This window comes from Castanea sativa, chromosome 6 (assembly GCF_040712315.1).
Source record: "Castanea sativa cultivar Marrone di Chiusa Pesio chromosome 6, ASM4071231v1".
NCBI classification, from domain to species: domain Eukaryota; kingdom Viridiplantae; phylum Streptophyta; class Magnoliopsida; order Fagales; family Fagaceae; genus Castanea; species Castanea sativa.
The window spans coordinates 52212095-52226438 of NC_134018.1; the positions used below are offsets into that span (position 1 = coordinate 52212095).

Below are 14344 nucleotides of genomic sequence, written 5' to 3' on the forward strand. Positions count from 1 at the left end.
TACCAACTGAAGAGGACAATATTGAACTCACCCATCTGCTGGAAAGCTTTGACGGCGTCAGCGACAATAGTTTTGATACTCTCCTTGGCGCCCGACAGCTGTTCGTCTTTTTCCAAGGTCAGCTGATGCTCAGCTCTGAGGTCATCATTCAAAGTCTTGACCTTTTCCTTCAAGGTGGTGGCCTCGTCCATAGCTTCAACGAGATTCTTCCTCAGCGTAGAGTTCTCCAACTCCAAAGCTTCTGTCCTGGATACTAGCGACGCCACTTTAGCCTCTTGAGTGAGATAATCGACAGTGATATGGAGGCTCTCCCCCAACACCTGAAAAGGAAATTGAAATTGCCAATAAAAAATAAATAAAAAAAAAGGGCTAAAAATTGCACGAGTCCGTTACCTGAACAAGCTTGTAGACATGGCGAGACACGACTTCGTTGAAAGGCATCTCGAAAAAAACCTTCAAGTCCTCGAGAGTGATGACTCTGTGAGCCCTTTCCACCTCCAGCTTCTCGTCATCCCAGACGGTAAACGAACGGGAACCAGTCTTCTCCTTTCCTTTGTCAGATGGACGCAGCTTCTTTGACATGGGAGTGGGGATCTCTTCAATCGAAGTTGCAGGAGAAGCTGTCCTCGTTGTCTCAGTGCCAGAGACGAGGGGAGTGACAAAGGAACTCTTCCCTGTGACGCGTACCACTTTCTTCCCGATGCTAGACAATGGCTCGTCCTTGTTCGATCTCATCTTGGCATACAAATCCTTGTTGAACTTGGTTGTCATCCCTACAAAGAGGACAATACTTGTTAAAAGGAGAGAAGAAACACGCAAGAAAAACCAACACTGACGAGCCAAACACTTACTCTTTTTTCCTTCAATTTTGAGGTTGCGCAAGACAAAAGCAGAAGGTTCCGAGCCTAGACAATGGAAGGAGAGAGTCCTCGGGTCCACCAAATCGTCCCAATCCTTGATTGTCTTCACGTATTCAATTGCTTTTTCCACCCACTCCTTATACCTGCTCTTAAGCTTGGGACGTTTCTTAACTGCGCAGGATAATGGACGAAGGAATTAAAGACAGAAGAAGCGAACACCTCAAAACTCAAGTGATAAGAGGAATTAATGACGCACCTAAGTTTGGGGTTCCCCACTGACGATGTAACCTCGGGAGTTCACCCTAACCCCACTGGAGGAAGTCTCAAAGTCGTCCCAGACACAAAGAAAAACCTAGACTTCTAGTACTAGAAAGACGAAGGTAGACTCCGAACTATCCTGGTCCTTTTCTCCCAAGGAACCAACTCATAGTACCTATATTCCTTGGATTCCTTCAAACGGTACAAATAGATGAGCTCATCTACCTTAAGCTCGCCACCGTCCATAGCGGCCAGCCATATTCCTATACAGCTGACCACAATCCTCCAGGAGTTGGGCATGAGCTGCCCTAGGGCAATACCAAAGCGGTCTAACAACTCCATAAAGAATGGATGGACTAAAAACCTCAACCCACAGACGAAAGCAGATTCGTAAAAGTAGACCTCCCCAGGAAAGAAATGACATGCCCGATCTTCCTCATTGGGCAGACAAACCCTAACCTGCTCTGGGAATTGGAACCTATCCTTAAATCTACCTAATGTGTCAACATCCAGCCCGCACACCTCCTTGAGAGCATGAAAAGCCCTAACCTCTGGAAGAGCAGAAACGGCTGTATCTCCTTCCACTGGATCGTCGCTAGATGACAACCCAGTCTCAAGCTCACTAAACCTAACTTCAGACATCCTCGCCCGCTCCTCCACCAAGTTCTCAAATTAATCGATTGACTGACGAAGCAAAGGCAACAAATCAGCCAAAGCAATGCTCAAACTGTTACTCTCAAAGACGAAATCCTCAAGATATGGGAAAACCCCTAGAGACCCTCCTAAACGCACAAAAAGGAAAGAGATTGAGGGGCAAGCTGTCCAAACCTCAGAACTACTAACCATGGAAAAACTAAAGAAACCAAACCAAAAGACAAATCCTAAAAACCAAAAATATATATATATATATATATATCCCAAAAACCAACAGAGAAGAAGAAGAAGAAGAAGAAGAGGAAATCAGAAATTCACCACGATATATAACTGTAAAAAAGAAGAATCGAAAGAAGGAAAAAGGGACATACCTCAAGTGAAGAACGTAGAAAACTCCGCCTCGCACCAGCTTAGAGAAAAGTCACAGAGGAAGAGATCAGAAGAGATACTCAGAGCAATGATAGGGAATTTGAAAAGATAAAAAGGAAAGAGGAGAAAAGAAGAGGTTTTAAAACAAAGCCCTAAAAATCGAAAATCAGCAGGAAACCCAAGAGCCATACAATGGGAACAGTAACCACACCAACCAATGTTAGGATTAGTGCCCTTAAATCCTATTGTATGATGCTATGTATGTTATTATGTATGACATTATGTATGACTTAATGTTGTGTTTAATAAAGTTGTTTTATTATTATCTAAAAATAATGGTAACATGAATATTGAGACATTATCATATAGTCCATGGATGCATTGTATGTGATTTATGTGATTTTGTCATAGAAGATGTAAATCACAAGTTCCTTGTAAACTCAAAATGTAGTTCGTAGTCGGTGATGAAAATTGGGCATTTCATCTACAAAGACTATAACATATCAACTAAGATGATTTGTCTTGATCATGGAAATGGAGGTTTCTAGTTGGTATGTTGATATGTTTTAAGAGTTAAAACATATTGAACTGGACCGTGTGAGATTTACTATTCTTCCAACGATTGTCAAATGAATAATAAACTCACGACTTATATTTGCATGAACTCTTAATCCTGAGAGAATAATGGACTTGATCATGAGGTGTAGGTTGCTTTGATATATCAAGAGTGAGATCTAGAGTAATGGTCAAAACCTCAGTATGTTGGGCAACCACATTTAGTGTTGATGGAACATATATTCTCAAAATGGAATTCATAGTCTTTTAACGGAGATACAAAATATTCCCTTGAGATAAGTTTGATGGGATTGTTATTCAGAGAGTTAGGCATAACCACTTTAGTAAGAAGTTACTAAAGTATATATATTTATGGAATTGGATTTCATAAATATATAATGAACTAGTCGCTAACCCGTGCGATGCACGGGAAACTTTTTAGTAACTATAAGATTTTAGCAAATCAAGTACTTTAAAATTTGAAAATCTTAAAGAACTTACATTAGCACTCATCAATTTGTTTACAAAGCCAATGCTAAATAGATCTACAAATTGCATTCTTATATCCTCTGTCATTTGCAAGGTGGCAGGACTCTTTTCATTACGATTTACATCCTTCTATCCTTCAAAAGCTTTAAGAAGTGCCATGTGTATAAGGTTATACAAAATTCTGTCATTATAATCAACATCCTAAAGCTAATATCCAATCCAAAATTTGCACATAGATTCTTTAAATTGTATATCAAATTAGAAGGAAGAAATTACATGTAAAAACCAATTCAATAGAGAGATCTATCACACACAGTGATCAATAGTTTAAAAACAAAAGCCTTGTAATGTATCTGTTGTATAGTGTAATCATAGAAATATGTGCTTATCTAAGAATATTTCCATAACATACTTACCCTTATTTGAATTTGAAGAGGAGTGTGATCTTTTTACCACTCAATTATTCAACTACATAAAAAATGATAATCATAATAGCAAAACTGGTCACTATATTAAAATCCTATTTTTAGCTTCAAACCATCTTGCATCCCTAGTCCATCTCTCATTTCTGACCAATTTTTTTAGCATAGTCCAATTCAAAATGTTTTTCTTCTTCTATTCTTTGTATTTTATAAGAACTCCAATTTTCACTACATTCCAATTAAACTATAATTAACTCAAAGATCATACATTGACTACAAAATCTGTTCTACAAATACAAAATTTGTATTTAAAGCAACGCAAAAGACAATTCATGTCAAATGAAACAATCAAGACTAACACAGTAAGAGGCCAGAGCTATTAAAGATGCAATTTAAAAGCTATAAACATAATATCTTATCTGATTCAGATAATAAGGAAGTTTATAGTACCTGATCTAATTTAGATAATAAGGAAGTTAAAGCATGAAGTTGGTGGTTTATAATCTATACAAAATTATAATAAACCAAGTGGACCGTGGAAAATCTCTCACATATTAGAATAACATACCTTAGATCTTTAGAACTCAAGCATTACACAATACATTATACACACACACACACAAACACACACACACATATATATATATATATATATATGAATAGTAAAGGGATTCATACTTTGATCTCAATCAATTATTATTTAATACTGCATCAATTCAAGGGGATCCTAAAGTAGGAAGCAATTTGACACCCATTGATTTTAAAACTCCAAAAGCTGTTTAGGTAGCTTCCCCAGTGAATTAGGCTGCAATGAACTGCACAAACTGGACTTGATACCAATGTCCATGATATTTATGTTTCTCATCGAGACATTTGATCCTTTGATCATTTTGATTGGGTTGACACTTTACCCCCTCTCTCATTTCTGCAAGACAAAATTGACATAATCTAATTGGTCTGGATGGTTTTATAGAAAAAAAAAAAAAAAAAAGTTATTATCACATTTGCCATCAATGATCTTCATATTAGGTGCAGAATTAGAACATGTCATAATCTCCAGTATTGTTAATCAAGTTAACCTGGTATAAATAAGAAGATTTGAGAACCAAGGTTCTTAATGCTCAGATTTTAAATATTGCCAAGCATATATGTTTGTTGTTTTAGGGCTTTCCCTATCTTCCTGGTCACTTACTTAAGATTTCATAGTAAAAAGACTTAGAACTTGGAGATTCAACTATTATGAAATCTTAAGAACTTGGTTAATGTGCTCATGCGAGTTCTAGCTTTAAAACATTCAAGTTAAGTTTGTAAAAATCAAACTCCAGAAGATACAACAATGCAATTGTTTATAGGTAAAGCACACATATAATCAACATGATCATTAAAACAGAGTAAAATTCAAACAATCTTCATGACTCTTACAATTTTATTTGGATTGTGTGTATCAACAACATACCAATGCAATTATTAATTACTTAAAATTCAAAAAAAATTTATTTATACATGATAAGTTACAATTCAAATTGAGTTTCACGAGTTCTTTAAATGTAAACAAGACACTACAATATTTAGAAATTAGATGTACATAGACAAATAGTTAACCCTATACTAAAACAAAATTTAGAAATTTAGTACAGAGGCAAACAAATACCATACCTTTAACCTTGATTCGAATGGAGGAAAAGACTGAAGAGAGGCAATAAAAAAGCAAAAATTAATCAGGAACATTAAATCTGAATAAAAGTAAATGGAAGAACAAAAATTAAGAATGAAACCCTTTAAAACAGCAAACTAATGTACAAAGAATTAAATCTGTTACTGTTTGGTATTCATTGAAATCTGCTGTTTTAAATCTATTGCAAAGAAGGAACAACACAAATGTACAAAGAATTATAAATTGAACAACCATGAATTGGTTTAATGCACAAAAAATATATATATTAAAAAAAAGAATAAAAATTATTGCAAAAACTATTTATAAGATATGGTTATAGAGTCCTAATTAAATTTGTTTATAGTTACAGATTTCTAGACAAATTTGATTACCAAAACACTGATTTCTAATCAAAACATTAACATTCAAACTCTCTCATGTTCCTTCAATCAAACAGTAAAAAACAGAATATTGATTTAAAATAGCAACCATATATCTGCTGTAACTATTAAACATACATGGGAAAAAAAAAACCTATATTATTAGATGGATAAATATTTATAATTCAATATGACGTGTTCTCTATAACTTGAGTCTACTGAGTTTGAGACAAGCGATTATTTGCAATTTTAACTTATTTTAACTATTATTTATGAGTCTTAATGTACTTTTAAGTACTATTTATGAATTTTATTATATTATTTAACTAATTTTTACTTTTATTTACAATACTTTCAACAAAAAAATTTCAATTTCAATTAAATAAACTATTTTCAAACGGACATGAAGTGTGAATTCGAATTATCTATTATGGTTAACATGGTAAAATGTAAGTAGTTGCATATTACTTATACATGAAGTTATCTTCTTTTTTTTCATCATTTAGACTGACACATCACAGTTGTGATAAAGAAGTTATAATAGTTTGTTGTACTAAATTTTTTCTTTCTTTTGCTCTCTATATCTAGACACAATTTTTATTCTATTTTAATTTTTCTTCCACATTTTTTTTTGCAATTTATATATTTTTTATTAAAGAAAGGCAAGGCATTTGAAGGTTGTTTAAATCTCCATAAGTGAAAGTGCGTCCATCATGAAGGTCGATGCTATAGTATAATTATGGGGGTTGTTTGGTCAAAAGAGTCATGACACTAAGTTTTATTCTGATAGCACGAATCAACATTTAAGAACAATACTTTCACAACATGATTTCATTACACTATCACTATTGAGGTTATTCTAAACTCTCTCTTTTTTAGAATTTTAATCTATAACGTCACTCCTGATGATAAGGTTATTCTAAACTTCATAACACTGCAGTTTAATAGTTTTAGTAGTATGCTACAAATCAAGTTTTTTTGTAGTGCTATCACTATCACAATATGGTGTTGGTCCAACTTTATAACATTGAAACATTCAAAAATATCTACCTCAAAATACATGTGTATGAAAACTATATTGCTTTTCTGCACTTATATAGATTTTTATTACAACTTATTAACTTCATTACATTTGATCCAGGAAAAGAATAAAAAGGGAAAAAATCAATACACGTGAGAATTCCTTTCAAACTTACATATTTAGCAGTATGCCTTACTAATACTCCAATAATTTCCGATTTATTTATTACTTCACAATCAACAATGTACACACCCTTTCACATTTTATACTTGAAGCGAAAACGTATGATCAGAGGTAAACTTCAAGACCATGACACACAGACCAATTTATTAATGATTTATTGTAATTCTCAAACTTATAACATACGTACTAGCAACCATTTCTATGTTATTTATCTTTGGCGTCAGACAGAAACACATCCAAAGATTTTAAGGGGAGATTGAGATGCTAGGATTTGGGGAAGCACATGCAAGAAATTCAGGATCATTCTCCAATATAGCCATTTCTTTCTCACCAAGGGTCACCCATGCCTCAATCCCATCACCCCATGGGGTTTCACTGAATATTATTAAATTTCTAAATGCAGGGCCAACTTTCCCCATGATACCAACCCAAAATGGCTTCCCTCAGCCAAAATCAATATCGTTAAAAAACCTAAGCCAGCATGTAAACGCACAAACATCTGGTTTTGGCTCTGCAGAAAACATATCTTCTAATTGGTCAAAGTAATTGGAGAAAGCCAAAAAACCTTCATCTCCTTGCAAACTTTCCGCACTATCGCTATCAAACCCTGCGATGGATTCGTTTACAAGGTCCACCAATTCATGCAGCTCTTTCTCTTCCATAGCCAAATCAGCTGCAGCGGGTGCCCACCAAAATATATTTCCAGTAGATGCATCTGACAAGTGTGGCTTCATTCGTGTCCTCAAGTTCACTGCTTGGACCAGTATGGTCATGGATTTATTTTTCGGCCCAACTGATTTGGCTTTAGAAGCTGCCATGCAGTGTTTCCAAATGAAACATGCCAATGCCTCAGTGCGTGTTGGTTTTGGAACTAGTTCGCTTTTCGCTTTGGACCTTAGAGTGGCTATTGCTTTTTCATGGAACACAAACCTTCTCGTAACATAATCACCTTCTTTAAACCACAAGTTATCCATTGTAGTTATATACTTTTGTGGAAGTGAATCTCTTGGTGGAAACATGATTGATCCTTCAGAGAAATTTGGATGTATAACTTTTTCTGGAGACCTAGTAAAGGTGGCAGCCCAAGAATGAAGGAAAATACTCGCAGTTGTTGCATCTGCAACCTTATGTGAGCAGCTCAAGCCGATTGCTATTCCACCACAATCAAAGAGGTTCAATTGAACAGCCATTTGACCTATAGTAGTATTTGTTTCCTTGCAAAAGGCATGGTATGGAACAAATAGACTCAATGAGTCTGTTTCTAGGTGCTTAAGGAACTCGGACATGGAACAATTAACACGAGCTTCCAGAAAGAGAACACCAGTGTCAAATTCATGGATGAAAAGGTTGTCTTTAATGTTCCCAGAAAATGGGTAAAAGATATTGAGGGTGTCTGATAGGGAAGTTTTAAGCTGTGCAATAATTTGGGACATGTCTGGCTTGAGATTGGTCATGGGGTAGAAGAAGACTGTCGGAACATAAGTTGCAGGAGTGACCTGATCCAAGAGGGTGAGTTTGTAGGGTTTCAGATGGTGCAATGTTGGTGAAGATGGTTTGATTGTTTCTTTTGAAATGATAGTGACCTCAACCTTCATCATATTGGCACACGAATTTCTTTGAGTAATCTCTTTTCTTATTTGCAAAAGATCATGTTGGTCCTAAATGTGTTACCTAGAGCTTTCCTTTTATAAGTGTCTTCCGCTGCATAACAGTAATACTACTTTTACAAATTATTTTACAATATTTTTATAAAAAGTTGATGTGACAAATTTTTTATTAGTTTTTATTTAAACATATTGTTAATATTACTTTTTTATTTACCAATAATTAGTTACCACATCAATAATTTGTAAATTTTTTCATAACAAAGTTTGTAATATCTACCATTTATCATGATAGAAACTGAAGACTTTGTGAAAAGGGGTTTACTTGTTCAACGAACTATCTTAAATGATGGTAGTTGAAGCAATCAATAGCCCAACCAGAATCTCATAGATTGAGAGGACAGTTCGAATTTTTCCAAGGAGGCAATTGGTGTCCGATGTTGATTTTTCTTTTGTTCTCTCTGTATATTATGCAAAAATAATTATTAAAGAAAAAAAAAAGTTAGTTACAGTATCTTAGATTCTGATTCTTAAGTTTTATCTTAAAATTCAATTATGTAGTTACTTAACTAAAAAATACACTTCCATCCCAAAAGAAAAAATTTACATGACAGAATTTTAAAAGAAGAATCTAAAGAACAACACCTAAGTACTGCAACTAAATCTTGCCCTATACAAAAATGCCACAAAAGCTCTTTTAAAAGTTTGGGTAATAGTCATTTTAGACCTTTATCTTTTATTTTTATCATTTTAATCTTGCGAGTTAACATTTCCTGCTATAATTAGTCCTTCCATCCATTTGTTAACAAATTAATTACCATTAAGGGTCCGTTTTAATAGAACTTATTACTGAAAACTGAAAATTGAAAACACTATAGCAAAATAATTTTTAAATGTGTGAATAGTATTGTGGGACCCTTTTTTCTGAATAAAGTGCTTGGGAGTCCTATGAACAGTGCGTGAACAATAACTTTGTTTCTGCACAGTGAAATAACGTGCATGAACAGTACCGGTTACTATTCATGCACGTTGAAAAAAAAACACAAAAACGCAACAATTATCATCCAGATCCAAACAGTCACTAAATCTCCTTAAATTTTTACCTTTATCCCCAATTTTTTATACTAAAAATTTTACTTTTATTTCTCAAAAGGATGTATTATGCTAAATTTTATTTTTCAGAATTTATTATATACCAAAATTCAATATCCATTTGCGGTAGCATTACCGACTATAACCTAATTAAATTTTCAAAAAATACTCGTTATGCAAAAGGATCATCACATCCAATATTTTGTTACCTGACAGTGAAGGTCTAAAATATTCAATATCATCCAACACCAACCAACAAACGCGAAAACCATCTGTGTGGACAAGTACACTGACAGTGATAACTCCAATAGGCTCTCTAAAATCTTTTTTTAGCAAACACTACAACAACACAATCTAACAACCACTCTATCTCTAAAAAAGAACTTTAGGGTCTGTTTGGATAGAACTTATTGCTGAAAACTGAAAACTGAAAACACTGTAGCAAAATGATTTTTAAATAGGTAAAAAACACTGTTCATGCCAAAAGTTACTGTTCATTGACCTAAAATCACTGTTCATGGCCAATGAACAATAACAAACACGCGTAAAAATAAAAAATAAAAAATTTGGACGTGGACGTGCATTTGCCTGTCCAAACGCCCTCTTAGAGTGGCTAAAGTAACTCTATGTAGCCATTACTATAACAACTCTAAACATTTTTCTCAATTAAAATAATTACCGGTTAAATAAAAATTATTATTTTTCCCCTTTCCTCCTTTTCTCTTTCATTCTTCAGTCTCTCTTCTCATCAGAAAACAAAGGGGAAGCAACTCTCTCTCACAAAATCAACACAACCTTCTCTCCCAAAAACGATCCAACAAATCCTTCAGCCCCAAACAAAAATTAGAACCAATATATATATATATATATATATATGTATGTATGTATGTATGTATGTATATAGAAGCCGATCTAACCCAATCCGGCCGAATGCACAGAGTCTTAGCAAGTCAAACCAAAAGCATGCACCTATGTCTTTGAAAACCTTCTTGATCTACCGTTGGAACCTAGAAAAATCGGCAAAACCGAAGCTCCAAAACTACCAGATCGATCTGAGAGACTTTGGGTGAATGGTCGTTGATGATCTAAATGATTTTAGAAATTGGCAGATAGAAGAATTTTTACAACCAACACATGAGTATACGCTTGGCTGAAGAAGAAGACTTTACCGGAGAAGAAAGGCAAAAGGAATGAGATATTTTCTCTGTGAAAAATGAACGGTGGAGGATTTAGTAATACTGAGAAACGTGTAGATTAAAGAATAAATTAAAGAGTGAATGAAAAAATTAATATTTAAATTGAATAGAGTAATGATATAGAGTGAGTTGGAAAAGTAATTATTTATTCTTCAAGCATACAAAAATTTGAAAAAATTACCAAAGATGCTCTAACCTAATTAAATTTTCAAAAAAACTCAATATGTGGAAGGATCGTCACATCCAATAAGGGATACCTTTCATTACCTAATAGCTGAAATATGAATTATGCTAGGGATATAACTTTGGGCACAATTTTATGCTACAATTCACCATATGACGAGTTGTGATTGGTAAGGGTATGTCAATGAGTCATGTGAGGACACACGCTCACCAATCACAACTTATAATATAACGAGTTATGATACAAAATTGTGTCCTAGCATACTCCTGAAATATTCAATTCCATCCAACACCAACCAACAAACACGAAAGCCATCGGTGTGGACAAGTACACTGACAGTGATATATAACTCCAAAAAGAATGGCCAAGAATCAGGTTTTGGAGTTATATATGACTGTCAGTGTACTTGTCCACACTGATGGTTTTCGCGTTTGTTGGTTGGTGTTGGATGATATTGAATATTTCAGACCTTCACTGTCAGGTAACAAAATATTGGATGTGATGATCCTTTTGCATAACGAGTATTTTTTGAAAATTTAATTAGGTTATAGTCGGTAATGCTTGTTGTGAAATTTTAAAATACTCGCAAGTGTACAAACCGTACCGAAGTATAGTTTGACAAGAACGAGGTCGAACCCACAGGGACTTGAATGAACGTAGGAAAATTAATCAAATCTTAATCAAACTAATCCTAATCTAGTTTAATAAAAATTGGTTGTTTTGAAATTAAATAAACTAAGCAAATACTTAAACTAAGCAAAAGATATAAAGCAATAAAAAGATGTAAACAATCAAGAGAAAGGAATTAAGGTTTTGGAATCCGCCTTGTAAGTCATATCAGCATATATTTATGATCATTAATTTTTCCCAACTCACTACATGATAATCTAGAAATCAATCTTGCTATCATGGAAAATATTCTCATTAAAATCCTTATTTTAAAAATCAAAAGCATGTTCTTCTTCGCTTCTTAAGTATAAAATCAAATCATCAATTGTATCTATAGCCAAACAAATCACAAGATATATCCAATTCTAAAAATCAAATCATAAATTGTATCCATTGACAGATAAATCACAAGCGATATCCAATTTTATAATCAAGAATTATTAAACCAAGCATTCAATTAATTAAAACAAATCCTAAATCATGAGAAAAACATGATTGAACTCATATCTAGAATCTCATCTTAGTCAATTGATATGAAGCAAGAACAATTTAAATTATTAAAGAACAACTATTGTGGAAAAAAATCAAATCACATAAATATTACTTATAATCCTTAACAAGGTTTCATCATCAACCCTAATTATAAACTTAGCTACTTATAGTAATTAAAATAAAACACAAGAATAAAATACTAAACATTAAACTAGACAAATAAAATAAAATTAACTGTTATGGAAGAAAACCAAAGAAGTAGCCGCACTCTCTATGTTCAGCCTTCAGCCCTAGCACTGGCCCCCTTGAATTTTGCCCTAAAGAGCCTTTAAATAGGTCAAGGAATCCTATTACAAGTTGAATTCCCGTTTGGGGAAAATTCCAGATTTTTAGGCTTCACTTAACCAACAATTTTGGCCCATTTAACGTCAGAATTCGGACTTTTGGTAAACTACAAAGTTGTAGCTGTGGGGAGTAAAAGAACCCAAGCAGGCATTTAGGCCTTTGGGCTCTAGCAAGGAGGGTCGATATGTTCTTAAGCTAAGAATTTGATGGTACTACAAATCGGCTCATACGCCGAGGATCCGAGGATACAGCCGAGGGTGAGTTTCTCCTCGGACAGATCCAAGAGAACTCGGAGATTCGCTATAAAGGTCAATGCAGAATTCTGTAAAGACTGTTGGTTAAAAGGGAGAAACCCTGAACCTTCTAGATGCACCGGTGTTAGAAAAATACCAAGAGCAAAGGCTGCCACCTCCACATTAAAGGCTCTGCACCTACCTCCCTGGCTGCATTAATGGGGAAGTGACCCCTAAACAGTAGAACTGAAACTTCTGGTCACTATTCAAAGGCACTAAAAAAAGAAATATCTAGGGGGGAGGGGGTTTGAGCAACACGTGGAGAAAACATCAGGAAAAGAAGTATTTAAAGGGGGTGAAGGACAAAGAACGGGGGGTCAGTAATTAAGAAAGAAATTAAGAATTGTAATCTTTAAGAAAGAAAAAGAAATAATAAAGAAGTAGTCCTCGGCTCACGTCCGAGGAGACCCATTTGCAATTATCAGTTGTTATTTACAAGTGTTTATACTTCTTAGCCTGTTGTCAAGTTCTCAGCATCTCTAACCTAGATTTCAGGCCCACGCTCTACAAATTTCATTGTTTAAGGCTCATTTGGCCTGAGCCCGTAATTGTCTTTGGGTCCAGGTGTAATTGTGCACTTACAATTGGCGCCGTCTGTGGGAAATCTAGTCTGGAAAGGAGCTAGGATACTATGGCAGGCCTAGGTTCTCCCCATGCAGAATCACAGGGATCACAACCGGAAGATCTTTTCGAGCGTCTTGAGTTTCGAAGGGATCGTGAGGAAAGTGTCCATACAGAATACCCTAGGGCTAGCCATACTCATGGCGGGGGTAGCACCACCCACGAGGATGGTGCTAAAGCCATGCAGAAGGAGATCAATCGTTTGAAAAGAAAGTTGCGCCGCGCCAGACGTAAGTCTTCACCGTCCTCATCTGATCCTTCTTCAGGGGAGGTCCGGGGAGGTAGTTACAGCTCTAGGTCATGTTCACCCTCCGGCGCAATGTCCTCTTGTGAGGAGGACGACCCGCCAGCTCGCAGACACAAGAAACTCCCTTCCAGGGGCTTGGGGAACAATGCTATGAGTCGGGCGTTGCACCAACTCTCCAAATCTCCATTTTCACGGAGGATTGAGAAAGGGAGGCTTCCCAGGAGGTTCACCCAGCCCACCTTCATCATCTACAATGGCTGGACTGATCCGGTGGAGCACGTGAGTCACTTTAACCAGAGGATGGTGGTGCACTCTCATAACGAGACCGTGATGTGTAAAGTTTTCCCCTCTAGCTTGGGACCTGTTGCTATGAGGTGGTTCAACGGCCTTAAATCGGGGTCTGTAGGTTCGTTTGGGGAGCTTACTAGAGCATTCGCTTCGCGGTTTATCACGTGTAGCAGAATGCCTCGGCCATTGGACTCGCTGTTATCCATGATCATGAGGGAAGGGGAGACGTTGAAAGCATACTCCGACCGGTACTGGGAGATGTTTAACGAGATAGATGGTGATTTTGATGAGGTGGCGCTCAATACCTTTAAGGTAGGTCTTCCTACTGATCACGATTTGAGGAAGTCCTTGACCAAAAAGCCCGTCTGCAGCGTACGTCGCCTCATGGATCGCATTGATGAATACAAAAGAGTAGAGGAAGACCAGCAGCAAGGAAAGGGTAAGGAAAAGGTTATCCCACAGGAGAGA

General features: G+C 35.6%; 1 protein-coding gene and 1 long non-coding RNA gene across 2 annotated transcripts; both read right to left on the reverse strand.

Annotated features, from left to right (window-relative positions):
* Nucleotides 1-994: 994 nt before the first annotated feature.
* Nucleotides 995-5293, reverse strand: LOC142639045 (uncharacterized). Its single transcript, XR_012845113.1, has 4 exons — nucleotides 5264-5293; nucleotides 4286-4532; nucleotides 2144-2181; nucleotides 995-1031 (listed from the first exon to the last, which is right to left on the reverse strand). It is a non-coding gene; the product is annotated as an uncharacterized LOC142639045 (long non-coding RNA).
* A 1668-nt stretch (nucleotides 5294-6961) lies between these two features.
* LOC142639148 (akuammiline synthase 2-like) lies at nucleotides 6962-8477 on the reverse strand. Its single transcript, XM_075813266.1, has one exon. The coding sequence runs from the start codon at nucleotides 8441-8443 to the stop codon at nucleotides 7289-7291; it is 1155 nt and encodes a 384-aa protein (XP_075669381.1). The 5' UTR covers nucleotides 8444-8477; the 3' UTR covers nucleotides 6962-7288.
* Nucleotides 8478-14344: the final 5867 nt, after the last annotated feature.

Bases quoted from the DNA above. Each gene is read 5' to 3' on its own strand.
- LOC142639148 (XM_075813266.1), bottom strand. From the start codon at position 8,443: ATGATGAAGGTTGAGGTCACTATCATTTCAAAAGAAACAATCAAACCA.